Genomic DNA, 21,451 nt, shown 5'->3' on the forward strand with positions numbered 1-21,451 from the left:
GCAATTGGGGTTAAGTGACCTGACCAGGGTCACACAGCTAGTAAGTGTTAAGTGTCTGAGGCTGGATTTGAACTCAGCTCCTCCTGACTTCAGGGCCGGTGCTCTATCCACTGTGCCACCTAGCTGCCCCTGGAAAGTACTTTTTAACCTCCACAGCTGGGGAGACCCACTCCCTATAATCCCTGTGGAGGTGGGAGGATCACTTGAGTTCAAGAGCTCTGAGCCAGAGATATCTATGCCAAGGTCATCTTTAATTTGGTGACCCCTGTGGAAATGGGGGCAGGGGAGACATCCTAGGCTGCATAAAGGAAGAGCGGCCAGGCTGGAGGTGGAACAGGTCAGTTCCCTGTGCCCCTCACGGTGAACTCATGCTCACAAATAGTCCCTGCGTCTTCCAGCATAGGTGAGACTGGGATTCCCAGTCTTTTTTTGTCTTTTTTTTTTTTTAAAGCAAAGACAAGCTGTTGAGAGTTGTGTCACTTGTTTTCCTACCTTTCCATCCCTCTGGGCTCCAGGTGGATGGTCAGCACCTAAAGTATTTCTCTTCTTCTTGCCAGCTGGAAGCCCTGAAACAAGAGGTAGCTAACTTTGCTGCAAAGGATGCTGAGCTTCAAGGCACAGTAAAGCAACTGGAGAGTGAGAAGACTCAGTGGGAGGCAGAGCTGCAAGCTGAGCGGGGCCGCTTCAAGGAGGAGAAGCAGCGACTGGAGCAGAAGGCTCAGGCCCAGGAAGCCCAGCTGACTGCCCAAGTGGCCACCCTCCATGCAACCCTGGAGCAGCAGGCCCGTGATCTGGCTGAGCTGAAGCAGCAGGCTGAAAAGGAGCAGGTGCGACTGACTGAGACCCTTCAGCGGCAAGAACTGGTTTCCCAAGGCCTGCAGCACCAGGTGTCTCAGCTGAGCTGCAAACTGAAGCAGGAGGAGGGGAAGCTGCAGGAAGTGCTCCGGGACTGGGAGGTGACCAGCCAGGCCAAGGACCGGCAGCTAGCAGCAGCCACAGAGGAATGTGGGGAGGCCCAGCGGCAAAGGGACGCAGCCCGGAGACAGCTGGAGGAGCTGGGAAAAGAGAAAGCCGTTGAGCTGGGGGCTCTGCAGCGGCAGCTCCAAGCTGCCAAGGAAGCCTGTACCAGTGCCCAGACCTGTGCCACAGAGGCTGAGCAGGAGAAGACTGCGATGAGGCAGAAGGTGGAGGAGCTCAGTGCTCGTGTAGCTGACCTGACAAGCTGGCAGGAAGAGCACAAAATGGAGGTGAAATCAGCAGAAAACCTTCAAACCCAGATCCAGGAACTGGAGAGTCAACTAAGGGCCGAGCAGCAGAAAGTGGCGGAGAGAGAAAAGCTGGCTCAGGAGAACGCTCAGCTCCAGGAACGCCTTCTTTCCCTGGAGGAGTCTGTGCAGAACACAAAGGGCATTCTCGAGGATGAGAAGCGGCGGGCTGCAGAGGCCCTGGAGGGGCAGCTCCAGCGTGTGGCAGAGCTGGAGACAGAGACCCAGAGCCTGGCACAGCAGCGAGAACAGGATCGGCTGCAGCTGGAGGAGGCCAAGGCTGGGCGGCAGGGTCTGGAGGCTCAGCTCCAGAAGCTCGGGGAGGGGCACCAGGCTAAAGTAGAGGCCCTGCAGCAGGAGCTGGAAAAGGTGGCAGCTACCAGGCAAGAGGCCGAGGGAGAATGCAAGCAGCTGGCTGCGGAGGTGGCCTCCTGGCGCACTCGTTTTGAGGAGAGCCAGAAGGAGGAGGCACAGCGTGTCGCCCAGCACAAGGAGCAGCTCAAGGCTCTAAAGGAAGAGCATGAGGGGGTGCAGCGGAAGCTGCAGGCTGCCCAGGAGAGAGTGTCAGAGCTGGAGGCACTCAACCAGCGCCAGGATACCAAACAAAAAGAAGAACACGCCCGGCTCAAGGCTGACCTGTCGGGTGCCCTCCAGCAGCTACAGGAGAAGGAGGAGCAGGCCAGCAGTCTGGCTGATGGCCTGTCCAGGCTGCAGGAGGAAGTGGCCCAGCTCAAGGCTGTGGCCAGGAAGGCAGAAGAGGAGAAGGAAGCCTCTGTACAGAGGCTGGCTGAAGAGCAACGGCGGATGGGAGAGTTCCAGGCTGCCACACGGCAGCGGGAGGAGCAGCAGGGACAGGAGCTGAGCAGGACTGGAGCGGCCCTGCGAGCCAAGGAACAGGAAGCAGAGCAGCTGGTGAGGGAGCTGGAGCAAGCACGTTCTGCTCTGGCCCAGAGCCGGGGCTGCCAGGAGGAAGAGCGTGCCCAGCAGGAGCAGGAGGTGGCACGCGTGAGGGAGGAGCGAGATCAGGCCAAGGCAGACCTGGCAGCTGAGAAAGCAGCCAAGGCAGAGCTGGAGAGGAGGCTGCAGAGCTCCCTCAGTGAGCAGCGTGTGGAATTTGCTGCCGTGCAGGAAGCCTTGGCCCAGGCCCTGGAAGGAGCAGAAGGGAAGGAACGGCAGCTTGGAGAACTCCAAAAGCAAGAGGCCGCCCTGCAGGCAGAACGGGCTGAGCTGCAGAAGACCATCGAGGAGATGAGAGTTCGTCTGGCCAAGGTAGATGAGATGGTTTCCCAGGCAGGCACACCCGCAGCCACCGACTCTGGCCCCCAGGAGCTGGAGGCTCTGCGGACTCAGCTGAGCAAGCTGGAGCAGCAGTGTCGGGAGCAAAAGGAGAACATCTCTGAGCTGAAGCGCAGCCTTGAGGCCTCTCGGATGTCCCAGGCCAGTCAGGAAGGCACCACCAGCACCCTTCAGGCTCAGCTGGAGGAAAGTGCCCAAGAGCTGGCCACCCTCCGAGCTGCCGCCCGGGAGCGGAGCAAGGCTGAAGAGGAGTGGAAGGCCCAAGTGGCCCACACCAAGCAGGAGGCAGAGAGGAATAATAGCCTTATTGGCAGCCTTGAGCAGGAGGTATCCATTCTGAACCTACAGGTCTTGGAAAAAGAAGGAGAGAGCAAAGAGCTGAAAAGGCTGGTGCTGGCAGAGTCAGAGAAGAGCCAGAAGCTGGAAGAGCGCTTGCGTCTGCTGCAGGCAGAGACGGCCAGTGCCAGCGCGCAGGCAGTGGAGCGCAGCGCGGCCCTGAGCTCTGAGGTGCAGGTGCTCCGGGAGGAAGCTGAGAAGCAGCGAGTGGCCGCAGATGGTCTGCGGCGAGAGCTGACCTCCCAGGCTGAGCGGGCTGAGGGCCTGAGCCAGGAGCTGAAGGTGTGGCGAGAGAGGCTCTCACAGAAGGAGCAGTCCCTGTCCTCCCTGCAGCGCGAGCTCACCGCTGCCCAGGCCCTGGTCGGGGAGCTGCTGCCAGTCAAGCACCTCTGCCAACAGTTAGAGGCCGAGCAGAGTGCCCTGCAGAGCCGTCACCGTGAGGAACTCGAGCAGGGGGAGAAGGCCACAGCAGGGCTGCAGGCAGAGCTTCTACGAGCCCGCCGCGAGCTTGGGGAGCTCACTACGCTGCAACAGAAAGTGGCAGAGCAGGAGCGGGCAGCCCAGCAGCTGCGGGCAGAGAATGCCGGCTACATCGATCAGCTGAGCGCACTCCAGCAGGCCCACGGCCAGCTAGCAAAGGAGAACCGGGACCTGGGGGAGCGGGCCAGCCATGGACGGCAGCAGCTAGAGGTTGAACTCAGGAGAGCCCAAGAACTGGAGGCGGTGCGGGCCAAGGCAGAAGCCCAGGCGGCCCAGAGCCGAGAGGAGGCTTTGGACACAGCCCGGCAGCTGGAGACCGTGACTGCTAAGTATGAGAGCGCCAAGAGCAAGGTCTTGGAAGAAAGGCAGAGGTTCCAAGAAGAGCGGCAGAAACTCACTGCCCAGGTAAGGTGCACAGCCCCAGTGTTAAAGCAGAGGAGGAGGGACCCGGTCAGCCCTAGGACATCCCCTCAGAGCCCACAGTTGAAGATCCCCCAGGCCCGATTTTGCTCTACCTATTGTTTCTTGTCTTGGGATGTCAAGGAGGTTGACAACTCCATCTTTGTTCTCTGGCTAGCAGAGAAAATGCTGGTAGAACCAGAGGAGCCGATCATGTCCTACGCCAGGACTCTTCTTTCTCCTGACGAGTCCTGAGCTATTGTCGGCCTATTTTTCCCCATGATGGATCCTGAGACCAATGAGAAAGATTTATCATGAAGACATTGCCTTTTTCAAAGGGACAAACCTGTGTTTTAGGGTTGAGTGGGTCACTGAACAGTGTGGTCCTGGGTGCTAGTTGAGCAAATGAAGGTAGACATTGGCTGAGCCTAAAGAATCGTATCCTCCCACCTGCATCATGAAGCCAATGCCCTAGCATCAGCAGATCTCCCTTACCCTTACCTAACTAACCCTTGGGTGCCCACCCCAGATCTCCAGCTCTGAACCCCAATTGAGGTAAGCCTGGCAGCAGGACCCTTGCCTTCCCCTCTGCCCATCCCTAATCTCATTGTCTCCATTGCGCCCCTCCCCTTTACACAGGTGGAGCAACTAGAGGTATTTCAGAGAGAACAGACTAAGCAGGTAATGCCCGGGGTACCCGAGTAAACACTGGCTCTGCTTAAGCGGTGACAATGCATGGCCCTGGCTGCAGCTTGCCATCACCATCTCCTGCTGTTTTACTGCGGTGGACGTCCCCTCTCTCCACTGGGGTGGGGGACGGGGGACGGGGGCGTGCCAGTGAATCGAGGCCCAGGTCCCGAGCCGCCGTGGAATGTGCTGGGGCCTTCCCCACAGGGGAGGATCAGGCCATTGCCTTGACCTCGTCTCCCAATCCTCTGCAGTTTGAACTTCCTCAGTGGGCCTCCTCCACCTGCCATGCTCTGTCATATTAGGCCAGTGGGGTGGGAATGAGGGCGCACGTTCCGCACTAGTTTTCATACTTTTCCTCCTTTGGGTTGTCTTCTCTCTAAGCCACACTCCAGGGAGAGGGGCCCTTTTTTCTCCTATAAGCTGCCTTCTGCAGCCGAGTCAGTTTGTAAATGAGCCTGCCCCCATTGCCCTCTACACCCAGCCCCAGTCCTTCTGACCTCAGTCCCTGAGCCCACTGATCGCCAAGGTGAAAACGAGGAGAATCCTGGGATTTCTTCCTCCCAGTAACTGATACCACTAACAAAGCCCCAGGAACAAGCCCTGGGGAGGAGAGGAGAGGGCTTCACAGCCTGCTCTTCCCAAAGTTCTTTAGCCCCCCTGAGCATAGCTGCTTTTCCAGAGCCTTGTGATAGGAGTAACCTGGGAGAAGACTTTGGATGGAGACATCAGGAATAGGCAAAGAGTATATGGGTCAAACTCCAACCCTTAATAGCATTGCTTTTCTACATACCAGGGGGTGAAGTCAGGTCCATAGATGGCCATAAAAACACCAACTTGGAGAGGCTCCCTCTGATCCAAGTTAAGAGCAGACGAGCCTTCTCAGAGAGAGAGATAGCATAGCTTTGTCCTAGGCTGACGCCACTGCTTCCTGTTGGAAACAGCTCAGAGAAGATGCCACTCTCCTGTGCTGAAGAGAGTAGTAACCCATCATTGCCCTTCCCAAGCCAACAGCTGAGCCAACAGAGAGGACACCTACCACTTCCTCCTGCCATGGACCCCATGGATAGTTGACTCTTTGGACAGCAGAGTTGACAGTGGAGACACCTCTCTACTACCACCCCATAGCCTATTTGAGTTTATTGAATGGTGACTTTGTTCCCCTTCCTGTCCTTCTGAAATCTGGGTATGCTGCTAACTTGTAATGCTTCCTAGGCTGCTCTCCCCCACCCCTTCATCCAACGCTCCCTCTCTTCCTACCTGCAGTGCTAACCACAGCACCCTGAGCTACTAGCCTGGCTGTCAGTGACGGGGGAGTCAGAGAGCAGCTGGGTTAGAAGAATGGCTCAGTAATTGGCTGTTGCTTCTACCAGCTTGGGCTTTGCTACTTTCTAGGGAGGGGCTGGAGTTCAGATTGGGTGACCTGGGATGGGGGAGAGGAGATTTTCCTGCCACAGTCTGGGAGTGTGGGTGGCCGTGGTGAGGATGAAGTATAGAACAGCTGCATCTGCCTATGCTCCATATCGGTTCTTTGAAGAGAATTCTGCAAGCTTTGGCTGGGGGGGGGGGGGGCTTAGATCGATGTCTCAAGTGGGCTGGGGGTACAGGAGGATACACATAACCCGTGTTATATCCACACTGAACCCTGCGGCCGTGGTGCAGAGGAGGCCGTTGTGTGCATTTCATCCCTGCCTCACTCCTAGACCAGGTCTGGGGATCTGGGCCCTTCTTTGCATGCTTAGCTAGGCATTGAAGGCTCCGGTCCCTGTACCTGAGTGAGGAAGGCTTATCTAAATCCTTGCTCCTCCTTCCTCCTGCCCACCTTTCCTTCTTCTCTCTAGGTGGAGGAACTGAAGAAGAAGCTGGCTCAGCAACAAAATCTGAAGGTAAGTTGTGGGAGCAGGGCTCTGTGCCGGGAGGAACAAAGACAGTGCCTCCAGCTAGTGCTAAGTCCTGTCTCTGTTACCTTGTGTGTCAAGATTGGGGGCGGGGGGGGGGGGGCGGCACTATGGATACCCTTACTTCTGAGAGCAGCCTCCCTAAAGGTGACCTGGCTCTGGTTCAGTGGGCATTGAGTGTAGAGGGGGAGCTGCTCAGAGGCAGTGATTGCTGCATCCTTTCTCCTGCCTTCCTTGTAGCCTGAGCTACAGGCCACAGGTAGTCAGACGCTGGCAAGCAGGCTAGGAAGCCATCACCCATTGGTCAGATCTGCCCAAAGTTCTGGCAGCAGCTAGGGGACCACTTTGGAGTGAGTGTGGAGTATACAAAGAGGGGTGGTTGGTATGAAATGCCAAAAGAAATGGGCTTAGAGGTAGATTAGGAAAGGCTTTCAGGGCCAAGGCAGGAAGCCAAGGAAACCTGGAGTTTAAATAAGGCAGTGGTACACTTGGTCAGGCTTGTGCTTTAGGAAAGCTATTGGGTTGGCTGCTGTAGGGAGTGTGGGTTGGAGTCAAGAGACTGGGAATGAGGAGACCAACTTGGGAGCATTCACAAGAGTCCAGGCAGGCAGTGGGCGAAGGCCTAAACAAATCTGAGGATTGTGTAAGCAGAGGGGGCCATGGTGAGAGACGGCCAGAGAAGTGAAAAGACTGGCACCTGATTGGCGGCAGGGAGGGAAAAGAGAACCAGTTAGAGGGTGATGGCTAGGTTGCAGACACCTTGAGCCTTCACACCCACCCATTCTGCTTTACATACGGTGCTACAGGGGAGAAGAACTTTGTGTTACTCACAGAATGTCTGATGAGATCTAGATTTGAACCCTGTCCCATAGTATTGCTGCTCTCGGGATGTCCTATATTCTGAGGTGCAGCTTTCTCATCTCTAAATTGATGACGCCTACTTGGCTGGGTTGTTTTGGGTTTTGTCCGGGGGGAGGGGGTATCAGATGTGATGAGCATATGTGGAAAGCTAGAAGTAGATATGAGGGTATAAGGAAGAAGGTGAAGCACACAGTGAGGCGATCACAGGAAGATCCTGCCTTGCCTTCCCGGAGGCTAGACTCTCCAATGCTTATCAAGGAGAGGGGAAGGCTAGGAAGGGGCTGCCCGGCAGACTCGGGCCCTCCCAGGGTGTGCCGTGTTCTCTTTTCTCTAATGGTATCATGGGATCCCTAAGCTAGAAGGGATCTTCCTGATAAGGAAGCTACCTCCCCAAGAGGGAGCGCACTCATAGCCCTACACTGGCAGGTGACGCAGCTGAGACCCAGACTGAGGATTCGGAGCTGACTCCAAGCCCAGGGCTCTTACTGTTACACTACGCAGGCTCTTTACCCCAAACCTTAAGAAACAGGACTCTGGAAGAAGAGACCCAAAATGTGGGGCTTCCACACATTTGTGGGGACTGTTTTGAGTTGAGAGGAGTTCAAATTGACCTCATGGTTGACCTCTTCTGCCCTTCCTCTTGCAGCCCCATGGAAGTGAGATCCAGCAGGAAGCTCATCTTTACCAGAGGCCAACTGAGGCGAGCTGCAGGCCCAGCTGAGCCAGAAGGAACAGGCCGCTGAGCCACTATAAAGTGCAGGTGAGGAGCCCAGCCCCTTAGAGCCGTGACACCCCCCATGGCCCCACTTCTAGGGGGTACATCCCCTGATGCTCGTTGCCCCTCTTCTGCATCTCCCCCAGATGGAGAGGGCCAATGGCTCACTATTGATGCCAAGAAGCAGCAGAACCAGGAACTGCAGGAACGGCTGCAGAGCTTGGAGAATCTACAGAAAGAGAACACTGAGCTACGAGCGGAGTCAGAGAAACTAAGCTGGGAGCTACAGCAAGCCAGGCTGAAGACGAAGGAGTCTGAGCAGACCTGCTGCCACCTCACGGCCCGGGTTTCGGACGCTGGAGGCCACAGGTGAGGAATGAGAGAAAAGGTGTGGGAAGGAGTCCGGTTAGAAGGCACTCCTCTTGAGCAGGGAGAGAACCTTTAGGAGTTCTCCAACCTTTTTGTCTCCTTGCTGGTTTGTGTGCCCACCACAAGCTAGGAGTCTGTGAAGAAAACCTAACAAAGTAGGGAATGCTCTCGCCAAGACATCTTGCCAGGCACTGGCATACAAAACAGAAGAGAAACAGGATCTTCATCATTGAGGCTGGAACAAGCCACTGACACGAGGAAATCAGGAAAGGCTTCTCTTGGAGGGTTCAGATGAACTCCTAAGGAAACTCTGCAGTCTAAGAGATGCAAGGGAGGAGGCTAATTCCAGGCATGGCGAAACAGCTGATTGAAAGTCACAGAGGCAGGAAGTAGAATCCCAAGTTTGGAGGGTGGAGACATCACTTTCCTGAAGGTGGCAGGAGAATGTGACATAGCCCAGACAGGTGGCAGCATCACCCTCTTGTGAGAGACTTTTAAATGCCCAAACTAAAAAAGTTTGTACTTTATCCTCAAGGCAATAGAGATCCCCCTGAGGGGTTTTGAGCCGAGGGGAAAGTGCAGTCAGATTGGTGTTTTAGGACGGGAGGAGGGGAGAACCTGACACTTGGGAGTGCAGGTGAGGCTGCTGCGTAGCGTTAGAAGTAGGTGATGAGGGTGGAGGCAATTTGATTGTTGTATTGATTGAAGGGCTCCCATCCCCACCCCACAATTCAATAAACATTTTTATTAAGTGCCTTCTATGGGCCAGGCATTGTGCTAAACGTTGGGGAGACAAAGAAAGACAGCCCCTTCCCTCAAGGAGCTTACACTCTAAAGGGGGAGGACAACCCACAAAAGAGGCAGGAAATCAGAGAGAGTGGGAGGAAAGGCCCGAGTACCCACCAGCATCTTGGCCTGGCCTTTTGTTGTGTGAGTTGAGAACCAGGCAGGGTAGCAGATGTAAGGCAGAGGGAGTGAAGAGTCCCAAGTTTCTGTAGGGAAGAGGAACCCGAGGGAGGTAGTGCTAATGAAGGCTTGATTTAGCAGCTTGGTGGTGAGTTTAGAAGTGAAGAGCTTATCCTGGGAAGGGCAGCTTCATCAGTAAGCGTTTGTTAACATCACTCTTGGAGCCACTGGAAATACAATAGAGAAAGATGGTTCTTGCTCTCTCTGCAGGAAACTAATGAAAACACTTAAGTTCAGTAAGCAGATGAGCTCAGCCTGTTGGAACCATGCAGAAGTGTCTGCCTTATGCACCATCTCCAGTGAGTGGGGAGAGGTGCTTCCCAGCTATATAATCTTTCAGTGTTGTTCACCTTTGTTATTAGAGTCAGCCTGTAAATTAATCTGACTTGGCGTGCATCATTCAAGTCTCCCCAAGTGTCTCTGAATTATACCTGTTTATCACGAACAATAATACTTGATTACATTCCCTGTGCTATAGTTTGTCCAGCCAATCCCAGTTGCTGTGTACCCCCTTTCCTTACACTCCATGACCCTCCTGCTCTGAATGTTTTTCTCACGTGGAACTTTTTCTATATGTCTTTGACTTCCATTAGAGGTGTAATAGTAGTAGTGAAATGGCCTCATCTAAGGGCAGGCATACTTTAGTGGCTATTTTATTTTCATTCCAAATTATTTTTCAGATAGTCTAATAGGCAACTATACCAATAGTGCATTAGTGGAGCTCTCTTCCCATAGCACCTGCAACATAGATTATCTTACTCTTCTGTTTACTGATGAACACAGGGTGAAACCTCAGAAGTGATTTGAGTTGCATCTTTCATATCAGTGTTTTGATTAGTGATTCATTCATTCTTAGTGATTCTTTCATAAGCTTTTTGATAACTTGTATTTCTTTTGAAAACTACCAGTTACTATTATTATTATTTTGCTTTTTGCAGGGCAGTAGGGGTTAAGTGACTTGCCCAGGGTCACACAGCTAGTAAATGTCAAGTGTCTGAGGCTAGATCTGAACTCATATCCTCCTGAATCCAGGGCTAGTGCCCTATCCACTGAACCATCTAGCTGCCCCCGATCCTTATTATTTGACCACTTAGCTCTTGGGGAACAACTATAAGCCAAGTTTTTTGACTCCAAGTTCCAGGCCTTTATTCATTACCTACCCCATGTTGCCTCTCCAGGAAAGCCTTCTTCTTCTTTTTTTTAAACTTTCTACAATTTAAAAAAACTTTTTTTTTTCTAGTTACATGTAGAGATAGTTTTCAACATTTGGGGTTTTTTTGGTTTTGTTTTTTTTTTTTTTAGCAGGCATAGTTCAGTTTATTCAATGTATAGTAAAAAAAACATCTTATGTGGTTGCCACAGCAGCTGCCTGGGTCCTCTGGACAGACACCCGAGTGTGAGTCTTCACAGGATGGTCGGTGAATTCCTGATAGGGAGACTTAGTAAACACAGTCTCCTTCCACAGGTCTGGGGTTAGGTAGCTATATGTTTTGGAGATGGCATCGAAGGTAGCTTTAGCAAAGTTGCCCAGAGTGGCAGTACAGCCCCTTGCAGAAGTGTAGCAGTCATCAATTCCAGCCATCATCAAGAGCTTCTTAGGCACAGGAGCTGAGACAATGCCAGTACCTCGAGGGGCGGGGATCAGGCGCACCAAAACAGATCCACAGCGCCCAGTGACCTTGCAGGGCACCGCGTGAGGCTTGCCAATCTTATTCCCCCAGTAGCCACGTCTCACAGGAACGATGGACAGCTTGGCCAGAATGATAGCACCACCAATAGCTGTGGCTACTTCCTTGGAGCACTTGACAACCAAGCCACAGGGCCCAAGGAGGAAAGGCCAACATTTGTTTTTATAAGATTCTAGTTTCAAATTTTTCTCCCCCCCCTCCCCAAGACAGCAAACAATCTCATATAGGTTATATATGTACAATCACACTAAACGTGTCTCCATATTAGCCATGCTGTGAAAGAAGAATCCAAAAGGGAAAAAACCTCAAAAAAAAAAGTAGAAATAGTATGGTTCAATCTGCATCTAGATTCCACAGTTCTTTTTTTTTTTTTTTTTGGAGAGCATTTTCCATCAAGAGTCCTTTGGAACTATCTTGGACCACTGTATTGCTGAGAAGAGTTTAAGTCTATCACAGTTGATCAACACATAGTGTTGTTAATACTGTGTACAGTGTTATCCTGGTTCTGATCATATCACTCAGCATCCTTCCAGATTTCTCTGAAATCTGCTTGCTCATCATTTCTTCACATTGATTTTTTTTTTTTTTTTTTTAGTGAGGCAATTGGGGTTAAGTGACTTGCTCAGGGTCACACAGCTAGTAAGTGTTAAGTGTCTGAGGCCAGATTTGAACTCAGGTACTCCTGACTCCAGGGCTGGTGCTCTATCCACTGCACCATCTAGCTGCCCCACATTGATTTTTTTAAAAAACTTTGTGTTCTGGAGCAGTTAGGTGGCACAGTGGATAAATCACCGGCCCTGGATTCAGGAGGACCTGAGTTCAAATTTTACTTCAGATACTTGACACTAGCTGTGTGACCCTGGGCAAGTCACTTAGCCCTTATTGCCCAGCCAAAAAAGCCCCCAAAATTTTGTGTTCAAAAAAAAAAAAAGAAAGAAAGAAAGAAATTGACCCTAAGAAAGCTCTCATATTTCCATCTTCCAAGGATTTTTCCCTATTAGTCTTTTTTCTTTTTCTTTTCTTTTTTTTTTTTTTTTGCAAGGCAATGGGGGTTTTAAGTGACTTGCTCAGGGTCACATAGCTAGTAAATGTCAAGTGTCTGAGGCCACATTTGAACTTAGGTACTCCTGAATCCAGGGCCGGTGCTTTATCCACTGTACCACCTAGCTGCCCCCCATTAGTCTTACAAAATAAATTCACAATAATTCCACAATGGTATCATCCAAGGAACCAGATGCCAGTGGCAGATGGATATATTTTTACTGAAACATCTATGTAAGCATGATGTCCACATTGTTTCTATATTTGTGAGGAAATAAGCTCATATGAATGTTGTTCTGCCTGTGCAATTATTGTGGTTTGTAAATAAATTCTGAGTAAAGGAGCTTTCTCAGTTAAAAAAACAAACAAACAAGGGGCAGCTAGGTGGCGCAGTGGATAGAACACCGGCCCTGGAGTCAGGAGTACCTGAGTTCAAATCCGGCCTCAGACACTTAACACTTACTAGCTGTGTGACCCTGGGCAAGTCACTTAACCCCAATTGCCTCACTAAAAAAAACAAACAAACAAAAACTCTGTTCTAAATTTTCTTCAACCCTCCCTATGGAATCAAGCAATTCAGTATAAGTTATACATGTGCAGTCATGCCAAGCATCTTAACATTAGTCAAGTTGTGAAAGAAAATAGACAGGATAACTTCAGAAAGAGATAAAATGATACTTCAATCTGTAGTCAAATGCCATCAGTTCTTCCTCTGCTGATGGTTTGCATTTTTCATATGTCCTTCTGATAGCATCCTGCTCATCATTTCTTTCACAGTTACTGTTGCTAACTGTATTACCCTCCATCCTATTACCTCCCCATGATACTTACTCCATTTTCTATCTTCTTTCACCCTATCTCTCCTCAAGTGTTTTGCTTTTTACTGCCCCCTTCCCCAATCTACCCTCCCTTCCTTCACCTCTCTCCTCTACCTTTTCACTCTCCACCCCCCCCCCCGCCTTTACACCTTAACTGTATTTTATTTTAATTTTTTTTTTGCAGAGCAATGAGGGTTAAATGACTTGCCCAGAGTCACACAGCTAGTAAGTGTCAAGTATCTGAGGCTGAATTTGAACTCAGGTCCTCCTGAATCCAGGGCTGGTGCTTTATCCACTGTGCCACCTAGCTGCCCCACCTTAACTTTATTTTAAAGATGTAATCATGGGTCTGATAGATGATAAAGTGGAAAAAGCACCAGCCCTGGATCCAGGAGGCCCCAAGTCCATATCCAATCCCGTCCCAGACATAAGCCACCCCATCCTGCCTGCCCCACAAAAAACATGGACAAATGCTTTACAGATATCATCCCTTCATATTCAATTCACACCTGTGCCCTCTGTCTATGTATATTCCTTTCAGCTGCCGTAATACTCAGAGAGTTCTTATGAGTTGGAAGTATTATCTTCTCAAGTAAGAATGTAAACAGTTTAACCTTTTAATGTCCAGGGAAGCCTTCTGCAAATATCAATGGAGCCTGTTTCTAGGTAGGTCCTCTATTACCCTTCCTGACCAAGGACTGAAAGAAGTATTTCTCTCTCCTTTCCTCCATGCCAGGTTGCCCATGCAGATCAGCAACTCCGAGACCTTGGCAAGTTTCAGGTGGCAACAGATGCATTGAAGAGCCGAGAACCCCGGGCACAGCCCCAACTGGACCTGAGCACTGACAGCCTAGAATTGAGCAGTGAAGAAGGGACTCCACTGACCTCTACGAGATCAGCAGCTCACCGTACCCGGTTTGTTATCTTAGGGATGTGGTAGATCTTTGCCTTAACCCAGTATTTAAATGAGAAATCTTAGCTATGACTAGGTTCTGAGATTTGATAAGGGCTGGATCCTATCCCTCCATCCTAAGTTATTTCAAGGGCAAAATACACATGATAGAGCTCAGTATCAGGCCACTGCAACAGCCTTCATCAGGCTGAAATGGAATCTATTCCAGGCATGGGGTATGAACAAAGACTTGGAGATGGGAGAGAGGAGAATGAGAAGATAGGATGTCAACTACTATGAAGAGTTTGTGAAGGGGAATTAGATGAAGCTAGAATTGTAGGTTGGAGTCATTGTGGAGGACCCAGAGTGGCAAAGTGAAGCGTTTCTACTTCACTAGGCACTAGGGAGCTCCTGAATACAACAGGAACATGATCCCAGCAGTGTTTAAGAAAGATTACCTATGGGGCAGCTAGGTGGCGCAGTGGATAGAGCATTGGCCCTGGAGCCAGGAAGACCTGAGTTCAAATGTAGCCTCAGACACTTAACACTTAACTAGCTGTGTGACCCTGGGCAACTCACTTAACCCTCATTGCCCTGCAAAACAAATGCAAAAATATTTTACATTGTCTTTATATAGTTGTTAAAATGATGTATCTTTTTTTTTTTTTTTGGGTGAGGCAATTGGGGTTAAGTGAGTTGCCCAGGGTCACATAGCTAGTTAAGTGTTAAGTGTCTGAGGCCGAATTTGAACTCAGGTCCTCCTAAATCCAAGGCTGGTGCTCTATCCGCTGCGCCACCTAGCTGCCCCTGTATCATTCTTTTGAATCTGCTTTCTTCATTCTGTATCACTTCATTGAAGTCTTCCTGTAATTCTTTGAATTTATACACATCAATTCTTACCCACTAATGGCCCATTGCATTCATGTAGCACAATTTGTTCAGTCATTCCTCTGATCACTTTGTTATTATACATACTGCTTGTGTAAATATTTGTGTTAAAAGAGGTAGCATTTTAAGCTGAATATTAAGTAATGGGTAGGATTTCAACAGGTGGAGATGCCATAAATGAGAAAGACAGTGCAGGGATAGGGTAGCATGTGAGCAAAGGGGCATTTGTTGGGGATGTAAGTAGTCCAGGTTAGCAAGTATATAGGATCTATGGAATATTGACAGGCTGTTTACAGGGGAAAGGTTTTCCAAGAAGCAATAATGTTTGTAAAGGCAGGAAATAACAAGGGTAAAGAGTAGGCCTCTGCCTTAGCAGAGCTTATTTATCTTTATATCTAAATGAGGTTTGCAGATTGAAAAAGACAACAGAATGCAATTTGAGTTCATTTTCATCTGTCATTACTTGCAACAAAGACAGCACAGATCTACCAGTTGTCCAAATTGGCAAATTTGTGCTGCATATCTTGTCTTTTTTTTTTTTTTTTTGCGCGGGGCAATGAAGGTTAAGTGACTTGCCTAGGGTCACACAGCTAGTAAGTGTCAAGGGTCTGAGGCTGGATTTGAACTCAGGTCCTCCTGAATCCAGGGCCGGTGCCCTATCCACTGCACCACCTAGCTACCCCCTGTGTTGAATATCTTAGGTGTTACACTCAGCAGGGATGAAAATGATACAGTGCTACCCATGCAAAAATGTCTTCCAGCTCCAAGGGTCTAACACTGGGTTTTGCCTCTACAGAAAGTCATCCCGAACCCAGCCTGATGGCACCAGCCTCGCTGGGGAGCCAGCCTCACCCATCTCTCAGCATCTGCCTAGCAAGGTGGAGTCCCTGGAGAGCCTGTACTTCACACCAATCCCTGCCCAGGGACAGGCCCCCTTAGAAAGCAGCCTGGACTCCTTGAGTGAAATGCTGGATTCTGGTCCCAAGACCCGCTCAGCCCGCAGGCGCACCACCCAGATCATTGATATCACAATGCTGTCCAGGGTGAGGCTAACATGGGGGTAGAGGGGAGAAGGGGATGATTTTGGACCTGGAGACTAAATTCAGGGACCTCAAGTGACTACTCATTTAAGTACTTTGTTACCAATTCTGTTAGAATGTAAATTCCTCAAGATCCAGAGATATTTGCACAACACCTAGCACCCGCATGACACCCAGTAGGTGTTTTTTTATAAATGCTTATTTTCTTCTTGCCCTTCCTCCCTTCCTCTCACTTGTGCCTTTACGTCCTGAGTGCCTGATCCACAGTAAAAGATCCTCACATCTCTTTACAGTAGTTGAGCTAATTAATTATCCAGTTCAACAGTTTAGGAAAGAGGCCCACAGAGGTGTCAGGTGTACACAAAGTCACATGGTAAGTTAGCATTAGAACTGGCAAGACTAAGGTCCCCTGACTTGCCTCCATTTTGTGCTGTGTTTACTTCATTCAGTCTCTAATGAAAGAGGATAAAGAGGGATGGGATGAATGAAATGATTCCAGCCCCTTTTGGAATCTCTGTAATGGCTGAGATGTCATTGCCCCTCCAGAGTCAGTTGTCGCACCTGACTGTGGTCTGACCTTGCCCACCCTAAGCTCTTGATGCCAGATTTTTGCAGCATCTGGTATGATCCTTAGGAGCCTCATCTTTCTCTGCTAAGATGGGGAAATGGGCTGGGAAAGCCTTCTGTGGTGAGCTCTCAGAGCACAACATTCAAAAAGAAGACAAGACAGTTGCTAACCCCAGGAAGCTTAATCTTTGGCACATTTAGGGCTGGCAGAAAGAACACAACTGAGAGATGATAGACCTGGTCTGTAATCCCAGCTCTTCTGACTCTGTGAACCTGTGGCATGATAAATGTACAATGCTCTACGAATGCAAAGGGTTGTTTTTATTAGCAGATGTTGTGAGGACTGACAAAAACAAGCCTGTTGACAAAGGAATATAAACGTAAGGGCTAGATGAGAGGGTCTAAGTGTGCAGGGTTAATCAAGGTAGGTTGGCCCAGGATTAAAGGAGCTCTGAAGAGAATTGGGCTGACCCAACCGATCTGTCTTTTAGAAGCTGGACACCGAGGAAGCTGACAGCTCGAATTCATCCTTCTACAGCACACAGTCAGCCCCTGCTCCACAGCGTGGCCTCCGTGGCAGCCTGCGCTCTGCATCCTCAGCTCAGTCCCTGGCTGACTGCCCCTCCCGGGAGTCCCGGACCAGGCTGGGTTCCCTGGAAGACGGTAACTCGGCTCTGCTCAACCTACCTGGCTACAGGCCCACCACACGCAGCTCGGCCCGGCACTCCCAGGCCAGGGTGTCTAGCGGGGCCCCTGCAGGTGAGAGTCCTCAAGGGAGAGGCATGGTCTATAGAGGGGGCTCACAAGTCAACAGGTTCTTGCCAGGGGACCAGGCATACAGACTGTTAGGCTGCTGCAGGACCACCGTGGGGAGCTGGGTTATCTCCTCACAACACTTTGGAATATCTTTAATCCTGAGCTGTTTTGTGTTACTCCTTGACATACTCCCATGAACCTCCTGGCCAAGCCATGTGTGCGCTCTTAGGTACTGCAGACTAAATTTAAGATCAATCCACAGGATTCACAGTTGGGATGCTGAAAAGAAAAAAATCATACTGCTACCTGGAGCGCCGTAGCCTGTGTCCCTTGGACTACTTGCTGTTCATGGGATTAGCAGATCTTGGGGCTCTAGATATATAGTTAGGTCAACCCTCTCATCATCCTTCCACTGTGAATTCTCTCTTTGCATGTTCCCTAGCATTAGATTAGGGAATCAAAAGCAGACTTGACAGAGGCCTGTGGAAGGTTAGGTTGTCCATTCCTGTGTGTGGCCCCAGGTATGTCTCTTACACTTCTAGACTCATTCAGGATAATCAATTACCTTTAGCAACTTGCCTCAAAACCTGGAGTTTGAGGCATCTGCCTTTTGGTCTTGCCACTCTCCGGGTCAGTGGGAGGCACTGGGGTCTGCCGTCCCCCGTCTCTTTCCTGGGGCCTTTCTCCTCCACACCCAAGGAAGAAGGCATCTTGGTTTATATGAGGGGTTTGGTATAGAAGGAATCCCTGTCTGCTGCTCACCACATTTGATTCTCTCTGGGCTCAGTGGATTTAGGGCACATTAGGGAAGCAGAATGTTCAGTGCAGAAAAGCCTCCTCCTCTGTCCTGAGCCCCTCCTCTTCTTCCCATCCCACCCCACACTTGTCCATCACAGGCCGAAGCAGCTTCTACACGGGCACCTGTCAGGATGAGCCAGAGCAGCTGGAGGACTGGAACAGAATCGCGGAACTGCAGCAGCGCAACCGTGTTTGCCTCCCCCACCTGAAGACCTCTTATCCCTTGGAGGCCAGGGTGAGGCCCCCTCTCCCTCCTCCCTCCTCGGCCGCTTGGATCAGCCCAGCTCTGCTCTTTTGACCGCCCCAGGGTGGATACAGAGCTTAGACGCAGACTCTCCCTCGTCCCCCTTGTCCACCTCTTCCCCCATGCCTGGATGTGCTTCTGCCTAGACAGGATATCTTACTTCTCTTATCCTTGCTCCAAGGATCCATCCCCACTTCACTTTTATACTGAGTCTTCAGGTAGACATTTCCATTGCAGAAACTCATCCTCTTGGCTCTGTGTCCGTGGGCTTCTCAGGCCAGTTTTCTAGCCTTACAGAAGACATTTCAAGCAGGGTGAGAGGCCTTGGGTGAGAAGATAGAAGTTCTTTAGGTCAGGTGTGGCCATCATACATGGGTCCGCTCCAAGTTATGGGCCTGTCTCATCCCTGCCTTCTCTTTGTCCCACGCTTCCCTCAGCCTTCCATGAGCCTGAGCACCATCACAGATGAGGAGATGAAGACCGGAGATCCCCAGGAGACCCTTCGCCGAGCCAGCATGCAGCCGGCCCAGATCAGCGAGCACGGTGCTGTCCATCGCATCCCCCCGAGCATTACCACCCGGCAGCACCGAAAGCGTGTCTCCACTGAGCCCGACCAAGGCCTCGGCACCCCTGAGGTACGTGGTGCCCTGATCTCCCTTCCCAGTGGGATGGGGTGGGGGGTGGGGGCTGCAGCAGCATATGGCCTGGGGCCCCCATCTCCCAACTTTCAGCTCAGGGCTTTTTCTTCAAGGGCACCTTGGGAGGAGAGGCTCCTTCTTGGCTCCTCCTGGGATCCTGCTGGGTCCCCTGGCCTGTTCTCGTGTCTCCATGTTTGACCTTTCACACTGAAGTCTCCTTGGGTGGGACTGCTCTCCTCTCCCAGGCTCTACCCCATCTATCACTTGAGGGTCCCAGGCCACCTCCCAGTCTCTTTTCTGCTGGGAATTCAGCAGGCCCCAGCTCTAGTGTCCCACGCTCCCTCTTACTCCACAGGCTAAGAAGCCAACCAGCTGTTTCCCTCGTCCCCTTACTCCCCGGGATAGACATGAAGGTCGGAAGACGAGTGCCACCGAGGGCCAGAAGAAAGGGGCTCCTGCTGCCAACAAGCAGGTGAGGGGGAGGCCCTGAGAGGGGCATAAGACCCCCTGAGTGAACACTCATGCTCATCTCAAGGGTGAGACTGGAGATGGGTGGAGAGCTGGACCTGGGCACTGCCCAGCGCACCTGCTCACCCACGTGCATTCAGCTTTCTCTTCCTCTTCCTTTGCAGACCAGCAGACGCCAGTCCTTGGCCTTCAACATTCTGAACACACCCAAGAGACTGGGGAACAGCCTGCTTCGGGGGGCTGCTAAGAAAGCTGCAGCCAAGGCCTCTCCCCTCACTCGAAGTGGGACCCGACGCTCCCCCCGTATTGCCACCACCACTGCTGGCACTGGCTCCTCTCCCCGGGCCAGGGGCAAGGTAGGGAGCCAGGGAGGGCATGGGGCAGGTTTCCAGGGCCGTGCACACCCATGACATCTACTGAGCCACCTGAGCACCCCCCAGCCCAGGGAGCTGTCTTGTTGTTGCAAAACTAGGCCCCAAGGATCCTGTGCAGATAATGATGGTCTGGGGACACCTTAGACACAGGACAAAAGGGCTCTGACCTCCGGGAGCTGGGTCTCAGAGTGACTCCAGGACCTCTAGCTTACTCTTCTGGGGAAGCTATGGGGCATTTGGCATCCAAAGGATTCTGAGAGAAGGAATACTAGTGCCCGGGTTGTGGGGGGATGGGGGGGTCTAGGTTCCTGTCCTCTGCATCCTTCATCTGCCTGCCTTTCTTGTCTCTTCCAGGCAAAGCACTGAGGGACCAGGATCCGTGAGCATCTTCTGCCCATATCTTCAGTGCCAGCTCCCTGTTCTCCCTCGGGGCCCACATGCTGGGCCTCAGCCCACTGTTCTCCAGTGCCTTCTCTCAGTGCTCGGTGTAGGGAGACGTCTCATCTCCCCAGAGACACTGATACTTGCCTCTTACTCCCCCTGCCTGGAGTCCCACACAGCACACCTTCCCAGGGAGGCAGGTGGGGAGCTGGAGGCTGCCTCCTGGGAGCTGGGGCCTGGCTGATTCCTAGCCAGATCATCCTATACCTGTCCCCCCCATTTACATTGAAGCACAGTAATCCCCCTTAGCTCTCCAGCAGAGAGACCGTAGAGGGGGCCAGGCCCCAGGGACCAGACTGTCTAGCTCCTCTTTTCTCCCTTCTTCAGCCTCTCTTAGCTACAAGCTTTGGAAAGTCCCCCTGGGCACCGAAGGAGGCTCCTTCCTGGTCCCCAGTGCCTTCCATGAGCTCCATCCCTAGGGATGCTTCCTGTTCTGGTGGCTGCAACCGCTCCAGGGGCTGGCGTTGGAGAAACCAAGTTTCCAAAATTAGTTGGGGAAGAGAGAGTCTGAGTCTCTGCCATCCACCCCCCCAGCTGCCTGGACTCCTCTGCCTTTATCCCCATCACAATCCTTCTCATCTAAAGACACTTAAGCTTCATCAGCCCCTGCCACCTCTAAGCCTCTCTCCTGCCTCTGGGTGCTTACCTGCCCTGAGGAGGCATTTGCCAGCAGACAAACCACCCCAAGGCCCTCACCCCACTCCCAGCTGATGGAACCTGTTCTAAGGGGAACCTGGGGAAGCAGACGGGAGGGTCGGGTCCCCTTCCCATCTTCTCTCCTGTGGCTCATGGGGCAGGCAGAAGTACTGCCTCCTTGCTCCTTCAAGATTTTGGAGAGACAAGAAACAAGGAGGGGACAGTGGGACCTGGAGCAGAAGGGAGAGGGTAGGACAAGGGTCATCTGTTTGAATTTTTTAAATGTTATTACTGTAAATAAAGTCTTATTTTTCTCCCTGAGGGCTGGGCTGGCTTTGAGGGAGGAGAGGGTTGGGAGGAAAGGTTCAGACTCCTTATTCCCAACATCGCCCCTTTCCCCCTGTGCTGGCTAGGCCCCCCAACCCCTGCTTGTCCCTTTGGCATTTACCAAGGCCAGAGAGGCCACTGAGCTGCACTTCTCCCCCTTCCCCCCCCCCCCCAGTCCCGGGAAGAACCGAGAAAGAGGGGACCTCTACCTTCTGGGTGGGTCATCTTTGCCTGGCCTCACCCCCACCTGTCCCTGAGATCCCCCAGTCTGAGGACAGATTCCCCACTGCCTGGCTTCCTTTGCCCCTTTGGGCCTCTGTTTTTTGAAGTCTAGTGCCCCAGGGCTCAGCCACGACTGCTCCTTTTTGTCAGTGTGACTGGAGAAATCATTTCCCCCTGCACCTGTTTCCCCACGTGCACAGTGAATGCTTGCTCTCATAAGGAGCAGCCCCACATCTTTGGATCCTGCTGGTGTGCAGACCCTGCCACGCCCAGTCAGCCAGCTCAGGGTGATGGGCAGTCAAGTTCAGAGACCCCTGTCACACCTGCTGGGACCTGATGAG

The 21,451-nt window shown here is 51.7% G+C and overlaps 1 protein-coding gene across 1 annotated transcript in view; it reads left to right on the forward strand.

Moving 5' to 3' along the window:
• Positions 1–20,882, forward strand: part of NUMA1 (nuclear mitotic apparatus protein 1) — a 68,321-nt gene extending 47,439 nt beyond the window's left edge. Inside the window, 16 exon segments of the mRNA XM_043993737.1 lie at positions 558–3,782; positions 4,416–4,457; positions 6,305–6,349; positions 7,869–7,910; positions 7,913–7,966; positions 7,968–7,989; positions 8,090–8,306; positions 10,659–10,668; positions 13,556–13,734; positions 15,396–15,642; positions 16,698–16,965; positions 17,859–17,995; positions 18,442–18,639; positions 18,998–19,114; positions 19,275–19,466; positions 19,839–20,882. Coding sequence (XP_043849672.1) covers positions 558–3,782; positions 4,416–4,457; positions 6,305–6,349; positions 7,869–7,910; positions 7,913–7,966; positions 7,968–7,989; positions 8,090–8,306; positions 10,659–10,668; positions 13,556–13,734; positions 15,396–15,642; positions 16,698–16,965; positions 17,859–17,995; positions 18,442–18,639; positions 18,998–19,114; positions 19,275–19,466; positions 19,839–19,850 — 5,007 coding nt within the window. The 3' untranslated portion in view covers positions 19,851–20,882.
• The last annotated feature ends 569 nt before the right edge of the window (positions 20,883–21,451 follow it).

The sequence above is a fragment of the Dromiciops gliroides genome, chromosome 3 (assembly GCF_019393635.1).
Source record: "Dromiciops gliroides isolate mDroGli1 chromosome 3, mDroGli1.pri, whole genome shotgun sequence".
Classification (NCBI taxonomy): domain Eukaryota; kingdom Metazoa; phylum Chordata; class Mammalia; order Microbiotheria; family Microbiotheriidae; genus Dromiciops; species Dromiciops gliroides.